The sequence below is a fragment of the Macaca mulatta genome, chromosome 11, assembly GCF_049350105.2.
Source record: "Macaca mulatta isolate MMU2019108-1 chromosome 11, T2T-MMU8v2.0, whole genome shotgun sequence".
NCBI classification, from domain to species: Eukaryota; Metazoa; Chordata; class Mammalia; order Primates; family Cercopithecidae; genus Macaca; species Macaca mulatta.
In genome coordinates, this window is record NC_133416.1 from 72,366,438 (window position 1) to 72,393,212 (window position 26,775).

A 26,775-nucleotide genomic window follows, 5' to 3' on the forward strand; every position below is an offset into this window, starting at 1 on the left:
TTTAAATAAATGAAACCAGACTTACGAAATCATTGATGGATGAATCACCTCCAATTCAATAGGTTAAGCATTTTAGAAAATAATTTATGAATATTTGCAGCCACATTTTTAAAATTTCTAGACACTAAGATCTTACATTTTAGCTATTTTTCAATATGCTGTTTCTGACATTGTTTTAGTAAAAATAAAATCTTATTTCTAATGTAAATTTTATGAATTTCTAAAAATAAGGCTATATTAAACATCATTCTAAAACCAAAAAACCTGTTACATTACAATGAATCTTCTAGGTATTTGCAAAAGAGAGGGAACTTTTCTTTTTCAGTTTTCAATTTATAAAGAGTTTAGATTGAATTATGAATAAAGCTGCTATAAACATCCATGTGCAAGTTTTTTTTGTGGACATAAAGTTGTCACCTCCTTTGGGTAAATACCAAAGAGCATGATTAATGGATCATGTGGGAAGATTACATTTAGTTTTGTAAGAAACCAACAAATTGTCTTCCGAAGTGGCTATACCATTTTGCATTCCTACCAGTAATGAATGAGAGTTCTCAGGCAGGAGAGTAGCGTCTGGAGGCAGGGAACCTAAGACTGACTCACACTGACTTCCTAGAACTGAATCAAAAAGAAAACCCCAACTTTCCACACCCAAGTAACAAAGGAACAGAGGCTACACCCTTTGAAACCCCTGTACCCCCAGCCCCTCTGCCACTTTCTGCATTGCAGATGAGAAATGGAAAGTACTTTTGATTGTTCCCCTCCAGGAACCAATCAGACTGATCACTGGCCTAGTCTTCATTTGCATAAGGGTGTAACTTTGTGACTTAAGCCTCTGATTGGTCACCTTCCACCATCAATCAGACTGGTAGTGAGCCACTACTTCATTTACATAGGGTGTAACCAAGTGACCAGTGGGAAACCTCTAGTGGGTATTTATACCCCAGAAAATTCTGTAACCAGCACCCTTGAGCCACTTGCTGGAGCCTGCTCCCATTCTGTAGAGTGTACTTTTGTTTCAATAAATCTGTGCTTTCGTTGCTTCATTCTTTTGTTGCTTTGTGTGTTTTGTCCAATTCTTTGTTCAAAACACCAAGAACCAGGATGACTCGTAGTCAAGACCCTCCACCAGTAATAGTTCTACATCCTCACTGCATTTATGATGTCATTGTTCTTGTTTTTGGCCATTCTGATAGGTATGTAGTGATATCTCTTTTTTTTTTTTTTTTTTTTATTTGAGACGGAGTCTCGCTCTGTCACCCAGGCTGGAGTGCAGTGGCGTGAACTCGGCTCACTGCAAGCTCCGCCTCCCGGGTTCGTGCCATTCTCCTGCCTCTGCCTCCCAAGTAGCTGGGACTACAGGCGCCCGCCACCACGCCCGGCTAATATTATTTTGAATTTTTTAGTAGAGATGGGGTTTCACCGTGTTAGCCAGGATGGTCTCGATCTCCTGACCTCGTGATTTGCCCGCCTTGGCCTGGTTTCTCATTATTTTAATTTGTATTTCCCTGATGACATATGATGTAGATCATCTTTTTTGTATACATTCTTTGGTGAGATGTCTGTTAAGTTCTTTGGCCCATTTTTTAATAGGATTTGTTTTCCTGAATTTTTTTCATATATTTTGGATAGCAGTACTTTATCAAATATGTCTTGCAAATATTTCCTGACAGTCTATGGCTTCTCTTTTTATTCTCTTAACAGTGTCTTTTATAGAGCAGAAATTTTTTAATGTGAATGTCAGCTTATTTCTTTCATGGATTATGTGTTTGGTGTTGTATCTAAAATGTCATTGCTAAACCCTAGGTCATCTAGATTCTCTTTTATCTTTTATCTTCTAGGAGTTTTGTAGTTTTGTGTTTGATATGTAGGTGTGCGATCCATTTTGACTTAATTTTTGGGAAGGGTATAAGATCTGTGTCTAGATTAAATTTTTTGCATGTGAGTATCCAGGTGTTCCAGAATTATTTGTTGAAAAACTATCTTTGCTCCATTGTATTGCCTTTGTTCCTTTATCAAAGATCGGTTGACTGTATTTATGTGGGTCTATTTCTGGGCTCTCTATTCTGTTTCACTGATCTTTTTGTCTGTTCTTTTACCAATACCACACTATCTAGATTATTGTAGCTTTAGAGTAAGTCTTGAAGTCAGACACTGTCAGTCTCCCACCTTTGTTCTTCAATATTTTGTTGTTTATTCTGGGTCTGTTGCCTTACCGTATAAACCTTAGAATCAGTTTAACAGTATCCCCAAAATAATCTGCTGGGATTTTGATTGGTATTGCATTGAGTTTACAGATCAAGTTGAGAAGAACTGACATCTAGAAAATACTGAGCTTTCTTATCCATGGACATGAACTATCTTTCGGTTTAATTAGTTCTTTTTGATGTCTTTGATCAGAGTCTTATAGTTTTGCTCATGTAGATCTTGTACATGTTTTGTTAGATTTACCTATTTCATTTTGGGAGGATGCTAATGTAAACATTATTGTGTTTTAAATTTTAAATTCCACTTGTTCCTTGCAGGCATATAGCAAAGTAGTTGAATTTGTCTATTAACCTTGCATCTTGCAACCTTGCTATGGTTGCTTGTTAGTTCCAGGAATTTTTTTGATCAGTTCTTTCAGATTTTCTACATATATTGTCATATTATCTGTGAACAAAGTTTTATTTCTTCTTTCAACCTCTGTACTTTTTCTTTCTCTTCTGATTGCATTAGCTAGGACTTCTAGTATGATGTTGCAGTGCAGTGGTGAGAGAAGACAAAACATCCTTGCTTCATTGCTCATCTTAATGGGAATGCTTTGAGTTTCTCACCATTAAGCATGGTGTAAACTGTAGGTGTTTCTATTTTTGTTTTAATTTTGTTTTAAATTAATATTCTTTATCAAGTTGAGGAAATTCCCTTGTATTCCTAGTTTATTTTACTGAGAGTTTTTTTGTCTTTTTTTTTTGATGCGTGGGTATTGAACTTTTTTTTTTTTTTTTTTTGGTTGAGATGGAGTTTTGCTCTTGTTGCCCAGGCTGGAGTGCAATGGTGCAATCTCAGCTCACTGCAACTTCGGCCTTCCAGGTTCAAGCAATTCTCCTGCTTCAGCCACCCGAGTAGTTGGGATTATAAGCGTGTGCCGCCACACCTGGCTAATTTTGTATTTTTAGTAGAGATGGGATTTCACCATGTTGGCCAGGCTGGTCTCGAACTCCTGACCTCAGGTGATCCAGCTGCCTTGGCCTCCCAAAGTGCTGGGATTACAGGCGTGAGCCACTATGCCTGGCTGGGTATTGACCTTTTGTCAGATGCTTTTTCTGCATTTGTTGATAAGATCATGTGATTTTTTTTTCTTTAGCCTCTTGATATGGACTACATTAATTTATTTTCAGATTGCACAGCTGCAATAAATCCCACTTGGTTGTAATATATTGTTATACTGTGGAATTTGCTATTTGTTGAAGACTTTTGCATCTGTGTTCATGAGAGATATTGTTCTGAAATTTTCTTGTAATGTCTTTGTCTAGTTTTGGTATTAGGGTAATGCTGAACTCATATCTGTTTCTGTCTTCTGAAAGATATTGTAGAGAAGTGGTATAAGTTTTTCCTTAAATCTTTGGAAGAATTCTCCATCTGGCCTGGTGCTTTCTATTTTGGAAGGTTATTACTTACTGATTCTGTTTCTTTAATAGGTATAGTCCTATTCAGATTGTGTCTTCTGTGAGTTTTGACAGATTGTGTTTTTCGAGGAATTGGTGTGTTTCATCAAGGTTGTCAAATTTGTGGGCATAGAGTTGTTCACAATATTCTTTTGTTATCCTTTTAATATCCGTGGGATCCATAGTAATGTCCTCTTTTATTTCTGATACTAGTAATTGGTTTCCTCTCTCTTTTTCTTAGCTAGCCTGCCTAAACGCTTGTTAATTTCATTAACATTTTCAAGGAACCGGCTTCTGGTTTCATTGATTTTTCTCTGTAGATTTCTTGTTTTTTAATTTCATTGATTTCTGCTCTAATTCTTACTCTTTCTTATGTTTATTTTGGATTTAATTTACTCTCTTCCTGATTTTCCAAGGTGGAAGCTTATAAATGATATTAGGTCTTTCTTTCCTAATTTATGCATTCATTAAGTCATTTATGCCTTAGGTTGCAATTTTTTGAATTTTAGCAATCAGGCCTTGGCGATGATCTTGTGCAGTAGGGTATTAATAACTCCCACATGCTTAGTGTTCCAATAATGGAACACTAGACATAAATTTAATAAATTTCCTATTAGCACTGCTTTTGCCATGTCCCACAAATTTTGGTATATTTTGTTTTCATTTAGTTCAAAATATTTTAAAGTGTCTCAAGATTTCTTTGTAAACCCATATGTTATTTAGAAATGTGTTGTTTAATCCCCAAGTATTTTAGGATTTTTGCAGCTATCTTTCCGTTGATTTCTTGTTTAATTTAGTTGCAGTGTGAGAGCAGTCATTGTATGACTTCTGTTTTAAATTTGTTATGGCATGTTTTATGGCCCAGAATGTGGTCTGTCTCGGTGAACATTCCATGTAAGCTTGAGAAGACTGTGTATTCTGTTGTTGTTTGATGAAGTAGTCTTTTGTTCATTATATCCAGGTGATTAATGATTTGTTGAGTTCACCTATGCTTACTGACTTTCTGCCTGCTGGATCTGACCATTTCTGGTACAGCAGTGTTGAAGTCTCTATGTTAGTGGATTCCTCTTTTTTTCCTTTCATTTCTGTCAGTTTTTGCCTCACATATTTTGGTACTTTTTTGTTAGGTACATAAACGTTAGGTATTGTTGTATCTTCTTAGAGAATTGACCCCTTTATCATTATGTAATGCTCTTCTTTGTCACTGGTAACTTTCCTTGCCCTGAAGTTTGCAGTATCTGAAATTAATACAGCTACTCTTACTTTATTTTATCAGTGTTAGCATGGTATAACTTTCTCCATATTTTTACTTTTAATCTACATGTGTCTTTACATTTGAGGTGGATTTCTTACAGACAACTTATACTTGGGTCTTGTTTTGTTATCCACACTCATGTTTTAATTAGTGCATTTGAACTATTGATGTTCAAAGTAAGAGTTAATGTCATCAGTAGCTTCTAAGAAACTGCCACTTTTTTTTCTTCATTTTTATTTTTTTTAATTTCAGGGGTATGTGTGCAGGATGCACAGGTTTGTTACATAAATGTGTGCCATGGTGATTTGCTGTGCCGATCATTCTGTCAACCCAGGTATTAAGGCCAGTATCTATTAGCTATTCTTCCTAATGCTCTCCCTCACCCCACCCAACCCTCTGACAGGTCCCAGTATGGGTCTTTCCCTTCCACGTGCCTGTGTGTTCTCATCTTTCAGCTCCAACTTATAAGTGAGAACATAGAGTATTTGGTTTTCTGTTCTCGTGTTAGTTTGCTGAGAATAATGGCCTCCAGCTCCATACATGTCCTTGCAAAGGACATGATCTTGTTCCTTTTTATGGCTGATAGTATTGCATGGTGTATATGTACCACATTTTCTTTATCCAGTCTCTCATTGATGGGCATTTAGGTTGATTCCATGTCTTTGCTCTTGCAAATAGTGCTGCAGTGAACATATGTGTGCATGTATCTTTATAATAGAACGATTTCTATTCCTTTGGGTATATTCAGTAATTGATTGGTGGGTCAAATGATATTTCTACCTCTAGATCTTTGAGGAATCGTCACACTGTCTTCCACAGTGGTTGAACTAATTTACACTCCCACTAATAGTGTAAAAGCATTCCTTTTTCTGCACACCTTGCCAGAATATACTTCATAAAGACTTGTTGAAAAGCCTGTGGTTAGAAGTCTTTCTTACAGCTTTTGTTACAGAGATCTCAAACTGAGGGTACAATTATCATGTGGAATTAGTGCTTGAGTAAATATAAGTAATTTCAGTTATAGTCTCTGTATTAGTCCATTCTCACACTGCTATAAAGAAATACCCAAGACTGGGTAATTTATAAAGGAAAGAGGTTTAATTGACTCACAGTTCTGCAAGGCTAGGAAGGCCTCAGGAAATTTGCAATAATGGCAGAAGGAGAAGCAGAAGCAAGTACCTTTTTCAGGAGGTGGCAGGAGAGAGACAATGCAGATGGGGAAGAGCCGCTTATAAAACCATCTGATCTCATGAGAAGTCACTATCACAAGAACAGCATGGGGGAAACTGCCTCCATGATCCAATCACCTCCCACCAGATCCCTCCCTCAACACATGAGGATTACAATTTGAGATTAGATTTAGATGGGGACACAGAGCCTAACCATATCAGTCTGATATCAGTTCCCCCCCCACCCCAAGAATCTTCATTTTTATGTTGAGCAAGTGTGAGACTTTCAGATGATTACAAGATTGAAAGAGACCATAATTTTTTTTTATCATATATAAAGACTAAGAACCAGCTAAGTAATAAGGATAATGGAAAATTTGACTCTGAGTTTTGACCTTTTACTTCCTTAGACACATTGTTTTCAGTTTTCTTTATATTCTTAGTACTTTGATAGCAATGTTTAAAGTTTTTTTTTTTTTTACAAAATCAGTGTGTACTTTGTTATTTTTAAGCATAGTTTGTTTGAAAACAGCATGGGATTTTTGCCTCTCAAACAAGGACAGGTGAAAATTGGGAGTTCTGTAGGAGAGCAGAAGGCAGAAGTGGAGAAGCTTTTGTGTTCTTGCCCTTTCCCTTCTCTATATCTGATTATCCCCATCTAGGTTTGTATATCGAAATTCAGATCAATAGGTGGGATTACAATTGAAAGGTTATTAATGAATACAAGGGTGGTGGTACAAAAGTTTACCTTAGGCAAGTTTTATGGAAGACAGTAATAGATAATTTTGTCCATAAAACTTTTCCTATTTTGATTACGTAAACTCAATATTCATATGTTAAGTATACATCAAGTGAACTGTTCCTGTCATCTAGAATGACCATCTATTTAATAAAGCCATGAAACAATTAGAGAACTTTCAGAAAACAAATGGGCAAAATGCTGTGTTACAAAAACATGTCCTGTCTTGTTCATCCTGTCCATTTTTAGATTGGTCTGGATAATAGTGAAATGCAGAACTGTTTGCCACACAGGTGCAATGTTTTGCAGCTGTTGGAAATGTTCCCCCTCACCCACAACCCCTTTGCTTTCTTCACATAAAATTATGCGGTGCTGACACCATTAATGCTAGAAGATGGGATTTGAGAATTTGAATGTCTGTTTACATAAAGATGTAATACAGAGAGATAACTGCACATTCAGGCATCTGAATATAACTGCCTAGATGACTTTATTGAAACTGTCCTTAAGGTCACACTAGCCTTAAGGTCATGGAGTTTTAGAGACTGCCTTTAAAACTCCTGTCTGTAGAATTGCTGCCCTCTAGGACTGAATGTCTGAGGACAGGGCTTATATGTATTTATTTTTAAATCTCTTGTAACTAGCATAATACCTGGACATAGTAGGCACTTTATATGTTTGTGAATATTTTATGTTGCAAGATGAAGCCAAATGAAAATATCGTTTAGATGTAGTATGGTACTAAATCAGAAATTGTAATTTTTTTAAACTGATGCCATGTGGTACACTCTGTAGTAGTCATATGAACAGAGTGCCATGGCCTCAGAGAGAAGGAGAGTGAATAATTCTGTCCATGGAAGTCACGGAATACTTTATATTTTTATATATCATGGAAAATACTTCCCTAGACTACAATTGGAGAATCTGTTTTGAAGAGAATTTTTTCCTCATCTAAGAGAAAATATATTTTTCAACAGCAGTGTTTTCCTCCCATATCCCCATTTTTGTCATTTTTGATGCATTATATAAATAACCAAATTAATGATTCAAAATTGGAAAGTTTTAGAGCATGCTTTCTTTATATAAAACCAATGTTTTATTTTCTATAGTTATTTCTATGATGAGAGTTAGGTAGGCTTTGGAGTCAGACATAAAGAGGTTTGAGTTGCTTATTTTTGAATCACAACTTATTAAACTGTTTACCTCAAGGAAGCAACTTAACCTCAACGTGTCTCAATATTTCTGTCTGCAAAAATGGGGCTAATATCTACTCTGAATGGTAGTGTTACGAGGATGAAATGAGGTACCTCTTGAGTACATGGCAGCAGCATTATTCCTGGTGCGTATTAGGAACTCAATAAACATAATTTCCATTTTATTCAGAGAAGAGGGTTGTAGTGATCAAGGCTAGTACTTTTCTGGCATTGACGAAACTACTCATCTCGGAGACTGTAGTATACCCTCAAGTTTCTATTTGTTCAGCATGTGCATAGTACCCAGTATCTGCAAAGGCATTGAGATACGTGGCGATATTGCAGTCTTGTTGGGGTTGGGGGTGAGGAGTTGAACAACAAATATTGAAATCATGATGAAAGGTAGTAAATTACTGAGATTCTGAGAAGGGGGGTTCTGAGAGGGAGGTCATGATAAACTGCAGTGATTAGGCATCCTTCATGGTTGTAGCATAGCTGCAAACTGAACCTTCAAAGCAGAATGGAGAAAACATTCAGGCTTAAAGAAGACCAGAAAGATCAAATGCTCAGTCTTCTGAGAGAATATTTTTGTGTGCTATAATTGACAGTGGTTCCATGTATACAGAACAAAAAATTGTCATAGCAGACTGAAGCTGGCTCTGTTGACCCGAAGAAAGCGTAGGAAAGCATCCTGGATGTACTGTTGCCTGTTTTCCTGAGTCATAAGTAGCATATCATTTATTCTGCATATGCTTGGGACTCTTAAGCTAGGAAAGCATATACTTTGAAGTTTATAAAAGTATAGATGTGTTCGCAAGTTTTTCCTTTTTATCTGAGAATTCATAACAGATGATAAATTTTATTTCTATGTAAGAGGATGGAAACCTGTTTACATTTGAGAAAAGACCAGTAAAACTAGTAACATTTTTGGAATTGTTGGGGTGTGGAGGGAGGGATTTGGAGGAGAAGCATTGTGTGTCTTATAAGCAATTATCACAAGGTAAGAATTCGTTCCTTGCAACAAAGTGTGATTAGAAACCATTGGAAAATTTTGAGGGTTCTAATGAAACATTTAAGGAATTTGATTTTTACAGTTATTAGGATAGTTTAAAGGGAAAAGAAGTCAAAATATTAAGGACATTTACAAAGAAAAGTTTGGTATATTTGAGGCTTGAAATAATCTGAATTAAAGTATTGAAGAAGAAAGGTCCAAAAAAGCAATAGTGAGACTGTTGGGAGTGTAGGGTTAAAGGAGGACAACAGATCAAAAATGGCTTCAAGGCTTTGCCTTTAGGGGATGAAAGAGTAAATTTTGAAGTACCATCTCGTCATTATCATTGCTCTAGGATAAGAGATAAGAGCTGTAATTCACTCTCAGGTCCCTCCCTAGTTTTCTCTCCCTAGTTGACTGAATAATGAATGAAGTGGCAAATTTTTGCTGTGGGATGCTTTTGAAACAAGGTTTCTTCTCTTCAGTTACCTAATTGGGATAGGGTATTACATATTTTCACTAGGGGTAACAGTATGTGTTGTTTCCATTAAAGACTAGGTAATTTGAATGTGATAGAAGATATTGGTATGTTTTTAGAAATACTGAAATGATTTGGGGAAAGGAAAAAAATGTGTAAAGATACTTTGAAAACTTTGAGGGCTTTTAATTTGTTAGAGTTGCTGTTTTGGGGTGGTGTTTTCCTGTAAAAACTTAACCCCAATGACATGTTTTACTTCTGCTGTTGTTAATAGGTCTCTGTTCATTTAATAGGTGGCGATTATCATGAGCATTTTGGGAAAAAAAATTTAACGGAAGTTTTGTTGGGCGGAAAGTATACTCTTGGCTTTTTTAGGTATGTTATACTCCAGGTATTTTAGACTACAAGGCAAGAGGCAGAAATCTAGAAGGATACTAGGAGCAGAGCAATATTTTCAGCAAAATTGTTTTCCTCCTCTTCAGCTTTCTGTGTTATCCTATCCCTCTCCCTTCTTAGTAGCTCAGAACATACCCTCCTCCAGCTTCCTGCAGAATTTAACACTTTTGCTTCAGTGTTAAAGCACAAAGTGAAATAAAGAAGAGTGCCTAGATAGCACTACCAGCATTTTTCAAGCACTAACTGTGTGTCTAGTACTATGCTTGGTTCTGGGCATGCACATGTGTATAACACACTCCCTGTCTTGAGAAGCCCACAGTAGAGCAGTCTGGTGAACATTCATAATTTACAGTTACGCTTTTATGGAGCTACTCAGAGAGCTGATTTTCCATTTGATAGTCTTAACAAAAAGTAATTTTGCATATAATCAAAAAAGCAATACTAGCATGGCTTTTCTTCATAGACATTAAAACTTCTTTTTGGAACTGCACACTTATATTTTTAAGAATTGTTCTTATAAAGAGCAAATACTTCTTACACTTCATATTGTTTGGCTAATTTATTGTCATTTGGCCAAATGATAAGGCATTTTTTTGGTAGTATATTGAGCTAAATATAGCTGTTCAATGTTTACATTGAAAAATTAGTATTATTAAAAAGGGTATCTTTTTAGTCCATGTGTTCTGATCATTAACATTTTGTTTAATCTTGAAGCTATATTATTTCTTCTCCATATTCCCCTTTTGAGTACTTTTGATTTTCTGTAATATCTTTCAAAACTTTTTCTTTCCCAACATTAAAATCCTTTGATGTATAGAGAAACATCGTTTAAAAATCCATTAGCAAGATCCCTTATGATGATAACAGGATACATTTTTTTTTCCTTGCTCTTTTATTGTACCTTGTTAAGCTGGTCTCACATGAACTTTCTTAGAATCAGGCAGTTCCTGGTTCCTATGGGACTTCCTGTTTTCTCAAATAAAAATAGAAAAGCATCTCAGAAAGGAAACCTGGTCAGTGTGAACTACTTTGTGAGATCAGTTAGTCTTAGTCGTAACCTGGAGTATACAGATATATAGTCTATATAAAATATAAAAGTTTACAGGTATCTGAAAGCTTTGAATATTTTTGTATGTGATATTAAAATAAACAAAATGATAAGGAGAAGATTCTGAATAAAAACCCTGAGAGGTGCTACATATTCAGCCATAAACATTTTTGTATCTTAATTTAGAGGTGAAGGAGGGGCATAGGGGTTGGATAGAAAGTGGTAAATCCTTTCCTTATTATGTAATATTTTATTGGGCATTTGGAATTGTTTAATACTGAGACTTAATGCTTAGTTACTTCGATCTGTATTTTTTTTTTCTTGCCACTTTTTCAGATGTTAGCAAGGATTAGGAAGGTGGATTTAAAAAAATCATTAGAAGTCAGAATTCTAAATGAATTATTCAGTTTTAAAGCATCTTATAGATTTCTTTCAGTAGTTAACTGCTTCTTACTCTATATTTTGAAGTGAAATCAAGTTAAGGTGGAAACAAATGATATAGTCATTAACAGTAATAATAATGAATAGTGTGTATTGAGTGCATATTAAGTGCTTGACACTGTGTCAAACATTTTATCTTGTTTATCTCATTTAATTCTGACAACAACTGTATAAGGTAGGTATCATTGTTATCCATACTCCTTTAAAGAAGAAACTACAATTTAGAGTAGCTAATTAGATGTTAGTTCAAGGAGACATTACTAATAAGTGGTAGAGGTGGAGCTGGGACATGAACTCAGCTTCTGTGACACCAGAGCACCTGATCTCAGTGATTATGAGAAAAACCACTAATTCAGAGTGAGAATGATAAGTGTAAGTCTGAAAAATTACTTCCCAAACCATTATTATCACCAGTTTGTTTACATTTGGTTTGCATATTTATATCCAGTTTTAGCAAAGTACATGCTGGCATTTCAGAGAGTTTGTTTGGGGGATTTTAATTCTTAAGTGATGCTAATACTTCTCTTTTTTTCTTTCCTTGATAGTAGAAAACCCCTTTGGTGAAACATTTGGAAAAATACAAGTAAGTAAATGATCATAGTACTGATAATTTCATGTCATGTTTTATATGATAAAAGCATTAGAATACTATCAACTAAAAAAAGTAATTTTAAAGTTATTTTAGTCTAAAACAATAGGTTTTATCAAGTAAAAAATAGTAATTTTAGGGTTATTTTAGTCTAAAACAATAGGCTTTCTTATTCTGAGTGTTCCTTAACTGTAGTATAATTAAATCTGACACAGATTTTCTCTTAAGAGCTGAACTGTTTATCGCTTTACTGTAAAAGACAACTGCCAAGTAAAATGGGAGTGGCATATCATCAGTGGATCTTATCTTACACTTAAAAGTATACCTATTGCCTGTAGTTGTTGGATACCTTAGCAGTTTTTGTCCGTTTTGCCCTCATTTTATCTCTTTGGATCTTCTGCATATTGGCATGCCTATTCGACCATCAAAAGGACTTAGAAAGACAGCATGTCCTTCAGGCTATTTCTTTAATTTTTTAAAGAGTGCTATAATACTAATTTTAACCTAAATCTTATTTATGTAAAAATATTTTTCACTTACCCATCATTACAGGGACTTCAGAGATTAAGATGTTTAAGCTCGTAATTAGTTGTTAATTTTTAATTATAGGAACTGTTATGTAGACTTGCATAGAAAACATTATTTGTTGTACTGAAGGATGTGTAATAATGTGTAATCACATCCATAGAATATTACTTTCTGTTGTTAAAGTGGAACTCTGAAATGATTAGTAATATTCTATTGTGGTGATAATTGTTTAAAACAAAGTTGGCTTTTTCAGTTGCATTATTAAGTGTAACAGTGCTACAGTGTCATAATTTAAATTTGGTACAGTATACTTACTGAACATTGGAAATAGAAGACTATTTTTTCTGTTTAATTTTCCCCAAGGAGGAAACTGAAGTTCTGAACTTCTGAATAATAGTAATAATTATAATGAAGATAGTGGCTGTTTACTTATATTAAATGCTCATTCTGTACAGGGCCCCTTGCCAAGTTGTATTAGTCTGTTCTCACGCTGCTAATAAAGATTTACCGAGACTGGGTAATTTATAAAGGAAAGAGGTTTAATTGACTCACAGTTCAGCTGGGGAGGCCTCACAATCATGGCAGAAGGTGAAAGTCATATCTTACCTGGTGGCAGGCAACAGAGTATATGCAGGGCAACTCCTCTTTATAAAACCATTGGATCTCGTGAGACTTACTCACTATTCATCATGAGAATAGCATGGGGAAAAAAGCCACCCCATGCATGATTGAGTTACCTTTCACCACTACCTCCCAAAACACGTGGGAATTATTACAATTCAAGGTAAGATTTGGGTGGGGACACAGAGCCAAACCATATCACAAGTGTCAAAATTCATTATTATTTAATCAAAGACATAATGCAAACAGTTAAAATATCCTTGAAGAGAAAATTGGCTGAGGGTTAAAGAGGGAAATATTTAATGGTGATAATATATGAGAAAATTGGATAGAGTCACCCTATGGATTTTTCTCCCTCTAAAATGAAAAACAATAATCTGGCCCTTACTAAAACAGACAATTATAAAGTAGCTAATTCAAATTATAAAATTGCCTTTATTTAATGAAAGATTATTCGAAAGCTTATTTTATGTATTTACTTGTGGAACTTTAACTAGTTTGCAGAATGATTAGGGAAGCCAGTAGTTAGACATTAAGCTGAAATATTAGGAGACAATCTGAAAAGCAGTCAAAGTGGAAGAAGAGTATAATCAAACTGTAAACCAATAAGTAAGTTTAAAAGTTGATTTGTATACTTTTCAGATTTACTGCTAGTTTAGTGTACTTGTACTAAAGATAATTGAACCAAAACCTTTCTATTTCTTTCTCAAAATGTATTCATTCACTTAACAACATATATCATCATGCCACTGCACTCTACTACAGCCTGAGTGACAAAGCAAGACTGTAAAGATAGATAGATAGATAGATAGATAGATAGATAGATAGATAGATAGATAGATAGTAAATAGTATGTGTGTGTATATATATATATCATAAACACCTATTTAGATTATAATTTAGTTGGCCATTTGGATAGCAGTTAAGGCCCTTCTAGTATATACATGGTCATTTAAACTCTCTGTTTGTTTGTTTGTTTATTTATTTTTTGAGACAAGGTCTCATTTTTATCACCCAGGCTGGAGTGCTGTGGCATGATCACGACTCACTGCAGCCTCAACCTTCTGGGCTCAAGTTATCCTCCCACCTCAGTCTCCCAAGGAGCTGGGGCTACAGGTGCACACCACCACACTCAGCTAAATTTTGCATTGTTTTGTAGAGATGGGGTTTTGCCACATTGCCCAGGCTGGTCTCAAATTCCTGAGCTCAAGCAGTCCTCCTGGCTCAACCTCTGAAACTATTGGGATTTCAGGTGTGAGCCACTGCACCCGGCCTTAAATAAATTTTCATTGGAACGATAATTCTTGTAAAAAACTATAGTTGAGCTTTCTGAGCTCTTACGTTATTTGTATGAGAATTTAACAGTGTGTGTGTTATCCAGTATGAGATCAGTTCCATCTGGTTAAGTGTTGTTGCTTGTACTTATCTAGTCCTGTGTAATATCTGTGAATCAAAAGCTAAAGTTTATTCCCAGGTCCCTCTTATGTTTATTAAAGATGTAATCAGAAGACAGATGCCAAATGTTTAAATTTTGTTTTGTTTTTGAAAGGGGAGTGAGGAAGGGTATGATAGGACATATAAAACAAAAAGAAAGAAACTTTCTGTTACTTTAATCCCAAAATTTAACTAGATTCACCTTGGTTTTATGTGTCACAATCCATAAGCTACACTATCATTGGAACACCTACTCATCCTGTTATGTTGAAGTTATTTATTAAAAATGATTTTGTGGTTTAATGTATCAAAATGCTTAGATTTCAGAATCCTGAGTTTCAGCCCCTGCTCTTACTTTTTTTTTTTTTTTTGAGACGGAGTCTCGCTCTGTCACCAGACTGGAGTACGGTGGCCTGATCTCCGCTCACTGCAACCTCCGCCTCCCAGGTTCAAGTGATTCTTCTGTCTCAGCCTCCTGAGTAGCTGGGACTACAGGTGCATGCCACCACGCTCAGCTAGTTTTTTGTATTTTTAGTAGAGACGGGGTTTTACCATCTTGGCCAGGCTGGTCTTGATCTCTTGACCTCATGATCCACCCGCTTCAGCCTCCCAAAGTGCTGGGATTACAGATGTGAGCCACCGCACCTGGCCTACTCTTACTTTTTGATATCTAATTTTTGCAGTTTGAATTTTTGTTCTTATGTGAAGGTAAGGACTGGCTTGATTCAGAATCTGAATAAGATAAAGTTGAGGCTATATATATATATATGTGTATATGTATGTGTGTGTATATATATATATATATAGGAAGGCAAGTAGTAAACTGAATGAATAAGTAACTTATCTCAGTCAACCATCTGACATAAAACCAGCTATTCTGGTGGTAGGATCTTGGCACTTTTGATGAGTTTTCTTCTTAGTATAACTGATTAAATCTGCAATGACAAAAGCATGCCACCCATAGTGTGCAAACATGTTCTCTTCTGTCCCTGAACATACACCACAAAATAAGTGGATGAGGTTGCATGTTATTAGACATATAAATGTTATTTTTCCAGCCTTTTATATCTTGCTTCAATTTGCTCCATAATCTGTTCATCCAGTAAATCTGTTTTGTTGGAAACTTCAGGAAGACAGAAAATAATAAAGACAGAGCCCCCTGATGAATCATGGATTTATTTTAGATAGTGCAATAAGCTATTACCCCTTCCCCAACCTACCCTCCTCCATCATTTATATGAGTCCCTCTTGATCGTAATTGCTCTTAAATTGGGGGTCTTGTTGCTTTAGACTACTTGGCAGGTGCTTAGGCTGTACCATTGCAATAATTCTCTATCTAGACTCTTTATACAATTATTTCTGCTTCCAGGCCAGTCTATACATTCTACATTCTGGCCGGATAGTATTCCTGATGTACAAGTCTGTTTTACTCTCCTGCTAAATTTTCAGAATGAAGTCAAACTCTCTGTGTTCCTATCCAAGGCTGTCTGGTAGTTAATACTAAACAACTTTTCTAGTAGTTTGCAGAATCAAACTAGGCTACTGGTTATGTAAGAAATATAACTAATGCTTTCATACCTTCATGCCCTTGCTAAGGGTCTTTCCGATTGCCTAGAATGCTGATCTGTTATTTTTTCCTTTGAAACCAAACTCACATATTCTGTTCAATAGATTCTCTTCCCTCCCTCCCTTCCTCTGTATTTACAGAAGGAGGAGGGAAGAGAATCTTCTGTATTACTTTACAGTTTTTAATATGTCTTTTGCCCTTGAGAACAGGAACCATCTTGTTCACTGGGACTCTCGCTTTGCTGAGAGAACAGTTCTTAACTCCTAGTAGATGTTTGTTGAATGTTTGTTTCATTTTAATGGTTCATAAGTTTATACAGGGGCACCTCATTCCCTTAGTTTTATGTGGTTGAGTTAGATTAAAACAAGACATGAAGGGGGGCAGCCTTGATGAAGAAAACAGTCTCATATGAGCAGTTTACATAAGAATACATTGTGTAGAGGGGGTTGGGAACATTGCTTTGGTGATTGATGGAGTTTATTGTCTGTGAGACCTTTTTTAGCACTAACTTTATGCCAATTTTTAAATCATTCTCCAGAAAGTGAAATATTTAGAGCAATAGAGTCTTAGATTAAGGTTTCTTAAAAATATGGTGCCCATTACTTAAATATGAATTTGCCTTTCAGATTGTGTGGCTTCTATGATTTTAAATTTTACTGCTTTTTCTTTTTGAATAAGAATTATTTGGTGTATTTTTTTTCTTGGAATTGGGTATTTCATAATAACTTCTTTTAATTTTAGGAAAGTGAAAAAATTCTTATGATGAACACATTGTATAAGCTTCATGATCGATTGGCACAGCTTGCAGGTAATTGTTTTAACTTTTGTAGTTGCTAAAAATGTTTTGAAAAATGTATGTAGCATGTTATTAGTAGAAAATCTTTTTCCAAGTCCAGTGTTATATTTGTGGAATATTTTTCTTTAGAAGTTTTTATTACCTATACAAAGTGATTTTTGATTTTTACATGTGTATTTAATCAAGGCTTTTTTCCTGTCTTCCATCTGTATTAGAGGTTATATATATATATACATATTTATATATATCATATAGTTATAAAGTTGATAAAATTCTTTATTGCATTAATAGTAACAAAAAATCCTGAAAGTTTAAGTATCAGAGGAATTAGGTAAGCAATGAATTAACTAAAATATTGGATTAAATATACAAATGCAGATTTTATTTGTTGTATAGGTATCATTCTGTTGGATAAAGTAAATTTATTCTCCTGCAGTTTTCTCTCCTGATTCATTGCATTTTCCTCGTATTCTGCTCGTAGCAATTCTTTGAGAGCTCTAAGGTAGTGAGCTTGTCTGAAATTGGAATAACTTATTATAGATGAATTGGTATCAAGTTTAGCACATATAAACTGCAGTAGCAGCTTATCTATTGCCTTTTTTTAGTTCTTTTTAAATTTTTATTTTACATATAATCTGAAAGAAGAGACTTGGATTCTTGTAAGCAGTCATAAGAAAAGAAAAATACAGTTTTCAAACTTTTCTATGTAGCAGATCTTTTGTGTAAACCAGATTATTGGTAGCAGCCTATAGGTAAATGTGGAACTTTTCTGGTTGAATGGAAGTATTTAGGATCCTGACAGTTTCCCATTCTCTCATCTATCTTTGTTTTGTCCATTAGGTGCTTAATTCTGGTCAATTTTTTAAGCTTTTAATTCTGTATTATATTGCCAAAAGCCTTCTTTGCTTTGATTGTCATTCACACACTGCAAGCTAATGACATTTATTTGCTATACTGTAGCACTCAGAGATAGGTTAAGTATATGCTAGTTGTGCTAGCCAGGGATATTGCTAACACAGGCTTCTACAGGTATCTCTGTAGCATTGTTTTATCAAGTATGGTTAATGGCCAGCTAAATCAGCATAATCTGGTGTGCTTTTAAAGATAAGATTCCTTCCCCTTGAGTAAGGGTCAGCAAGCTTTTTTTCTGTGAAGGGCCAGATAGTGGATATTTTAGGCTTTGTAGATTAGTTTGCCTCTGTCATAACCACTCAGTTATGTTATACCATGAAAGCAGCCATAAATACTACATAAGTGAATGAGCTTGGCTGTATTCCAATAAAACTTCCTTTATAAAAACCAGCAGTAGGCCAGATTTGACCCATGGGCTGTAATTTGCAGACCTCTGCTCTAAATCTATGGGATCTACATCTCTGAGGATGCACTAATAAACTTTCAAGACTTGTTCATTTAACAGGTACTTCTCCCCTTTTTATAGCTACTGATATTAAAATAATTACTTGAACAAAACTGAAATAAGAACATGGCAACTTATATTTTAGAAACATTTGCCAAGGATTTTACTTTAATTATTCTACTTTCATGTTAACAAAACTACTTGAAAGACACAGGGAAGGGAAAACGTGACAATTGGAGTTCAATATGAGGATAATTTATTTCTAATAACCGCTTACAGTCTAAAGAAAAAGCTCTGAATTCTCTTCTTATCAACAATTAAAATAAAAGATAAATGTAGTTTTCCAGTGATTTATATGTAGCACATCCCTTTGTAGAAACCAGATCATAGGTGGAAACTTGTACCTGATTTCCCTGTTGATCTGTTATAACAATTTTTTTTTTAAGATTTTTTTGAGACAAGATCTTTTCTGTCACTCAGGCTGAAGTGAAGTAGGGTGATCACAGCTTACTGCAGCTTCAAATTCCTGGAGTCAAGCTGTCTTCTCGCCTCTGCTTCCTGAGTAATTGGGACTACAGATGCACGCCACCACACCTGGCTATGTTATAACAATTTTTAAGGCATGTACACCCCTTGCTAAAGATAGGATTAGTTATACTCTGAAAATGCACATACTTTAATTCATTAATAAATTCAAACTTACTTGAACCTTTAAATGATTAGCTTTAAGAATAGATGCGTAAAATAAGTTAGCACAATGAATTTGCTGAATTTTTTCCCTTTTAGGAATAATACATATTTCTGGAGGGCGTCTTGTGTGCCAAGATCTGTGGATAGGCATCAGTGTGACATAGTTCCTATAACAGCTTACAATTTAGTTGGGACTATAAGAAAAAGATATGTTCCCGTTTGGACTGAAATGCATTTAAAAGTTGTAGTTAATGTAAGGGTAGTTGTTTGTTTATATTCTTACTGGAATTTCTTTGTTTATATTCTTACTGGAATCGCTTCTAGAAAGTATAAATAATATTGTTCATGTTCTTTGTTTACTGATTATAATAATATAACCTATAATTGTATAATATATAAAATATTTGAATTGTTTGTTTTCTTGTGTTTAAGAGAGTACTGATTCAAAATTAATGATATGCTAATCTTTCCAGGAGATCATGAATGTGGCAGTTCTAGTCAAAGAACGCTTTCTGTTCAAGAGGCAGCTGCGTATTTAAAAGTAAGCAGTGAAATTAGAATTTTAATAGCTATATTTTAAAAAATTATATAAATCATTGCTACTTGTAAGAATCATATATTTGATTATTTTAATTGTACTGTTAAAAGCTTGGACCTACTGTTTGGTGTAATATGAGCAGTTATGAGAAGGTGAAATTGTGCAACTTTTTTTTTTTTTTTTTGTGAGACAGAGTTTCATTCTTGTTCCCCAGGCTGGAGTGCAATGGCTGATGTCGACCCACTGCAACGTTCACAACCTGGGTTCAAGCGATTCTCCTGCCTCAGCCTCCCAAGTTAGCTGGGATTACAGGCACCCACCACCTCGCCCAGCTAATGTTTTTTGTATTTTTAGTAGAGATGGGGTTTCACTATGTTGGCCAGTCTGGTCTCAAACTACTGGCCTCAGGTGATCCGCATGCCTCGGCCTCCCAAAGTGCTGGGATTGCAGGCGTGAGCCACCTGTTCAATTTTTTTTTAATTTGTTTTAGAACATTCTCTATGAGAGAATGCATATTAATTTGGAAAGGGTACAAAGAAACATTGGTCAGAGGGAAATTGAGATAGGTGAGTAGTAGCATGTAAGAAAGCAGGTAAACATCTAACCATTTATTTAAAATCTTCTGTCCCAGATCAGTTTCTTCTCAGAATACTAAGAGAACTTGCTGTTCAATTTTCTCAAGTACTGTAAATAATTTCTGGAAAATCTTAATGAAAGGAAAGGTACTAGAAGATTAAAGATGGATAAATGTCATTCTGATTTCTCAGAAGTGGAAAGTGGAATTTGAAAACCATATAGGAAAGCTTGTTGTCAGTCCAGTTCCATAAAGATAATTTCATAAAGATATGAGTTCTTGCAAATGGAAATGTTGATCCCTGGAAGGTGGCTGGCATTTGAATGTGGACAAGTCATGCCATACAAATTTCATGCCTCCCATTCTCTTGTTAAAATTGCGGTAAAAAATACATAACATGAAATCTATTAACATATTTTTAAGTATACAGTACAACTATATGTGCATTCTTGTATGGCAAATCTCTAGAACTTCTTCATCTTGTATGACTGAAACTCTATACTCATTGCATGGCAGGTCCCCATTTTCCTCTGCCCCATATCCCTGGCAACCACCATTTTACTTTCTGCCTCCATCAGTGTGATTAACAGATACCTCATATAAGTTGAATCCTGCAATTTTTGTCCTGTAACTGGCTTATTTCTCCTAGCATAATGTCTTCAAATTTCATCCATATTGTAACATGACAGTATTTCCTTCATTTTTTAAGGCTGAGTAGCATTTCATTGTATGTATACACATATTTTCTTTATCCAGTCATGTTGATGGGCTTTTAGATTGTTTCCACCTCTTGGCTATTGTGAATAATTCATCAATGAACATGGCAATGCAAATACTTCTTTGAGACTTTACTTTTAATTCTGTTAGACAAATACCTAGAAGTGGGATTGATAGATAATATGGTAGTTCAACTTTTTATTTTTTGAGGAACCTCCACACTGTTTTCATACTGACTGTACCATTTTACATTCCCTCCAATAGTATAGTAGGATTCCAGTTTCTCCACATCCTTACCATTTATTTGCCTTATAGCGCACTGTATTTTCGATTTATGTTTCCCTGATGATTACTGATGTTGAACATCTTTTCATATACCATTTCTATACATATACATCTGTGTGTACATATAGCATATATACAACATATATGTAATACCCTATCTGTTGACCATTTGTATATCTTCTTTGGAGAAGTGCTGTTCAAGTTCTTTGCTGATTTTTAAATTCGGTTATTTTGTTACTGAATTGTAGGGGTTTCTTATGCATTTTGCATATTAAACGCTTGTCAGATACATGGTTTGCAAATATTTTCTCCCATTCCATAGGTTACTTTTTCACTCTTTCACTGTTTCTTTTACTGCACATTTTTCTATTTTTGCTTTTGGTGTCATGTCCAAGAAATTATTGCCTGTATCAACATCAAGAAGCTTTTCTTCTGTGTTTTCTTCAAGGAGTTCTGTAGTTTCAGGTATTACATTTAAGTCTTTAATCCATTTGGAGTTGATTTTTGTGTATGGTGTAAGATAAAGGTCCAGTTTGATTCTTTTGCATGTGGAAATCCAGTTTTCCTAGCACCATGTATTGAAGAGATTGTCATTTCTCCATTGCGTAGTCTGGCACCCTTGTAGAAGATTGTTGGATCATACATCAGTGGCTTTATTTCTGGTTCTCTATTTTGTTCCACTGGTCCATTTATGTCTGTTTTTATGCTAGTACTATACTGTTTGGATTACTGCAGTTTTGTCATATGTTTTAAAGTCAGCGTGAGGCCTTTGTGGTTCCATATGGATATTAGGATTATGTCTTCTATTTCTGCAAAAAACGCTTTTGGGATTTTGTATTGCTATATTGCTTTGGGTAGTATAGTAATTTGAGTAATATTAAGTCTTACAATTCACAAACATGAGATGTCTTTCTATTTATTTGTGTCTTTTATTTCAGTCAGCTTTTTTTTTGTAGTTTTCAGTGTATAAGTCTTTCACCTCCCTGGTAAAGTTTATTCCTAAATATCTAAATCTTTCTGATGCTTTTGTAAATGGGATTATTTTCTTAACTTCCTTTTCAGATTGATTGTTGTTAGTGTATAGAAATGTAACTGATTTTTGTATATTGATTTTATATCTTCCAACTTAGCTGACTTTATTTATTCTAATTATATATATATATATATATATATATATGATATATATATATATATGTATTTTATTTTATTTTTTTAGTAGAGACAGGGGTCTTACTGTGTTGCCCAGACTGGTCTCAAACTCCTTGACTCAAGTTATCCTCCTGCCTTGGCCTCCCAAAGTGCTGGGATTACAGGCATGAGCCACTGCACCCAGCCAACTAACAAGATTTTTTTGGTGGAATCTTTAGGGCTTTCTATGTATAAGATTATGTCACCTGTTTAGAGAGATAAATTTACTTCCTTCTAATTTGGATGTCTTTTATTTCTTTTTCTTGTCTAAGTGCTCTGGCTAGGATATCTAGTGCTATGACAGATAGAGATGGGAAAAATAGCCACCCTGGCCTTCTTCCTGATCTTACAGGAAAATCTTTTTTTTTTTTTTTTTGAGACAGAGTCTCACTCTGTCGCCCAGGCTGGAGTGCAGTGGCATGATCTCTGCTCACTACAACCTCCACCTCCTGGGCTCAAGTGATTCATGCGTCTCAGCTTCCTGAGTAGCTGGGATTACAGGTGTGTGCCACCACACCTGGCTAATTTTTTTGTATTTTTAGTAGAGATGGGGTTTCACCATGTTGGCCAAGCTGGTCTTGAACTCCTGACCTCAGGTGATCCACCCACCTCAGCCTCCCAAAGTGCTGGGATTGTAAGCATTAGCCACGGTGCCTGGCCAGGAAAATCTTTCAGTTTGTCACCATTGAGTATGATATTAGCTAAGGATTTCCATGTATGACCTTTAATGTGTTGAGATAATTTCCTTCTATTCCTCTTTATTAAATGGTTTTATCATGAAAGGATATTGAATTTTATCAAATGCTTTTTCTGAATCTATTGAGATGGTCATGTGATTTTAATCCTTTGTTCTATTAATGTGGCATACTCAATTTTGATTTTTGTATATTGAACTATCTTTGTGTCTGAGGTATATGATCCTGGTGTGTGATCCTTTTCATGTGCTTTTGAATTCAGTTTGCTAGGGTTTTTTGAGGATTTTTGTATCTCAGGGATTTTAGTCTGTAATTTTCTTATAGTATCATTGTCTGGCTTTGGTGTCAGAGTAATGCTGGCTTCATAAAATGAGTTTGGAAGTGTTTCCTCCTTTTCAATTTTTCGGAAGAATTTGAATAGGATTGGCATTAATTCTTCTTTAATAAAATAGATAATAAACTCAGAAATGAATTCTGATTTTTTTCTGAGTCTAGTTAAGGGTTTGTCAATTTTGATCTTTTCGAAAAACCAACTCTCAGTTTTGTTGATTCATTAAATTCTCTATTTATTTTTGCTCCAATCTTTATTACTATTTCCTTCCTTCTGCTAACCTTAGGCTTAGTATGTTCTTTTTTTAGTTCTTTGAGATGTAAAGTTAGATTTCTCATTTGAGTTTTTTTTTTTAAACATAGTCTTACCACTGTAAACCTCTCTCTTGGTATTGCTTTTACTGCTTCTCATAAATTTTGTTAGGTTGTGTTTTTTATTTTTTTAATCTTAATAAATTTATAATTTTTCTTTTGATTCCTGCTTTGACCCAATGCTTGTTCTAGGAGAATGTTGTTTAATTTACATATATTTGTGAATTTCTCAGTTTTTCTCTGCTCTTGATTTTTAGTTTCATTTCATTGTGGTGTGAAAAGATACTTGGTAGGATTTTGGTCGTCTTTAATATGTTAAAATTTTTGTGGCCTAATATATGATCTAATTTGGAGAATGTTCCATGTGCACTTGATAAGAATGTGTATTCTACTCCTGTTGGATGGAATTTTCTGTATATTTCTGTTAGATCCATTTGATCTATAATCATTGTTCAAGTCTTCTGCTCCCTTATTGATCTTCTATTCATTATTGAAAGAGGGGTATTGAAACATCCTATTGTGTTGCTGTAATTTCTCCCTTCACTTTTGTCATTGTTTGCTTCATATAATCAAGTACTCTAATGTGGGATACATATATGTTTAGAATTGTTAAATCTTTCAGATGAATTGACCCCTTTGTCATTTATATAATGAATGTCCTTCCTTGTCTCATGTGATGATTTTTTTTTTTTTTTGAGACAGAGTCTAGGCCTGTCACGCAGCCTTGAGTGCAGTGGTGAGATCATAGCTTACTGCAATCTCAAACTCCTGGGCTCAAGTGATCCTCCTACCTCAGCTTCCCAAGTAGCTGGGGCTACAGACACGTGCCACCACACCCAGCTAATTTTTAAACTTTTTGTAGAGACAGGATCTCACCATGTTGCCTTTAAGTCAACAATTTGTCTAATATAAGTATGACTACCCCTACTCTTTTTTAGTTATTATCTGCATAGAATATCTTTTTTCATCTTTTGGCTGCCAGCCTGTGTGTGTGCTTAAATCTAAGGTGTATACATGATAAAATTGGAGGTTTTTTTTTTTTAATTCATTCAGCCACTCAGTGTGTTTTGATTTGGGAGTTTAGTCCATTTACATTTAAAGTAATTAGTAATAGGGAAGGACTTATATTGCCTTTTTTATTAAATATTTTCTCTCTGTATTATAGCTTTTTTTGTCCCCTTTTTCATGTCTTACTCTTTTGTGTGTCTTTTTTTGTTTGTTTGTTTTTATAGTGACAAGCTGTGATCTCTTTCTCATTTTCTTTTTTGTGTCTTTTGTAGGCATTTGTGGTTACTATTGGGGCTTATATAAATCATCTTATATTCACAATGATATTTTAACCTGATAACACCTTAACTTTAGTCACATGGAAAGTCTCTACTTATATCTCTCTTCATTCTTTATATTATTGATGTCACAGATTACATCTTTGCATATTGTGTATCATCAACATATTTTTATAAAGTTTTTTACACGTTTGTCTTTTAAATTGTATATCACAATTAAGTGATTTACATACCACCATTACAGTGTTACATATTCTGATTTTGTCTATATATTTACCTTTATCAGCAAGCTTTATATTTTCATATGCTTTTGCATTGCTAGGTAGCATCCTTTCATTTAACTTGGCACTCAGTTTAGCATTTCTTATGAAGCAATTCTAGTGATGATTAACTCCCTTGGCTTTTATTCTGAAAAAGTCTTTATTTCTTCATTTTTGAAGGGTGGTTTTTCTGGATACGTAGTAGTCCCCTTTATCCATGGTTTTGCTTTTCACAGTTTCAGTAACCCCCAGTCAACTATGGTCTGCAAATATTAAATGGAAAATTCCAGAAATAAACAATTCATAAGTCTCACATTGTATGCCATTTTTAATAGTATGATATACTACTCCCCTGACCCCCTCGCCCACACACACAGTATTCTTGGTTGGCAGTTGTTTTCTTTCATTACTTTGAATATGTTATTTCACTCTCTTCTGCCTTGTAAAGTCTTTTGGGGACTCCCTTGTATGTAATGAGTAGCTTGCATCTTGGCTGCTTTCCTCTCCTTGGGTTTCAACAATCTGAACATAACATGTCTCAATATGGACTTATTTTGGTTTATCCTCATTAGGATTCATTGGCTTCCTTGAGTCTGAATGCCCATTTTCCAGGTTTGGGGAGTTTTGGGCCTCAAATACATGGGTTTTTTTTTTTTTTGCCTGTTTCTTTCTTGTCTTTCTGAAAGTTCTATGTTACTTATATTGCTTATATTGGTTGGCTTAATGGTGTCACATTAAGTTCTTTAGACCTTCTTGTCTTTATCCTTTCTTCATTTTGCTTATCTGACAGAATAATTCCAAATTACCTTCTTTGAGTTTGCTGATTCTTTCTTCTGTTTGATACAGTCTGCTCTTGAACCCCTCTAATGAATTCTTAAATTCAGTTATTCTTTAGCTCCAAAATTTCTGGGTTTTAAAAATACTTTCTGTCTCTTTGTTGATATTCTTACTTGGTTCATGCATTGTTTTCCTGATCTTGTTGAGTATCTTTATGATGGCTTTTTTTGAATTATTTGTCATGTAATCCTTAGACTTCTACTTCTTTAGGATATGTTTTGGAAGTGTATTTTGTTTCTTTGACCATGTTTTTGTGGTTCTTCATGTGCCTTGTTACTTTGTGTTGGGATTCATGCATTTAACAACAACAGAAAAAAAAAAAAAACAACCCAGCCACCTTTGTAGACTTTGTGCAGGGAAAGTCTTTTACCAATATGTCTGTGTAGAGATTCTGGGTTTCTTACATATCTTTTCTGTGGTTGTGGTTGTGTCCTCTCTGGATTTTTGTGTGTGAATTTCCAATTAGAGAAATTTTGCTGTTTTATTTCCTCATAGCTTGTAATCTTTTGATCCCTGGTATCTGTAGATTATCCCTGGTGTCTGTAGATTATCTGGAGCTGCCATAAGCTATCCAACTCTTTTGTTTGTTTGTTTTGAGACAGAGTCTCGGTCTGTTGCCCAGGCTGGAGTGCAGTGGCATGATCTCAGCTCACTACAACCTCTGCCTCCCTGGTTCAAGCGATTCTCCTGCCTCAGCTTCCCAAGTAGCTGGAACTACAGGTGCCCGCCACCATGCCCGGCTAATTTTTTGTATTTTTAGTGGAGATGGGGTTTCACCATGTTAGCTAGGATGGTCTCGATCTCCTGAACTTGT

General features: G+C 35.0%; 1 protein-coding gene across 1 annotated transcript in view; it reads left to right on the forward strand.

The window, feature by feature from the left end:
- Positions 1 to 26,775, forward strand: part of LEMD3 (LEM domain containing 3) — a 78,612-nt gene that overhangs the window by 29,520 nt on the left and 22,317 nt on the right. Inside the window, exons 2-4 of the mRNA NM_001258094.1 lie at positions 11,903 to 11,940; positions 16,838 to 16,904; positions 19,413 to 19,480. Of these exons, the coding sequence (NP_001245023.1) occupies positions 11,903 to 11,940; positions 16,838 to 16,904; positions 19,413 to 19,480 (173 nt within the window). The remainder of the gene's footprint in view (positions 1 to 11,902; positions 11,941 to 16,837; positions 16,905 to 19,412; positions 19,481 to 26,775) is intronic.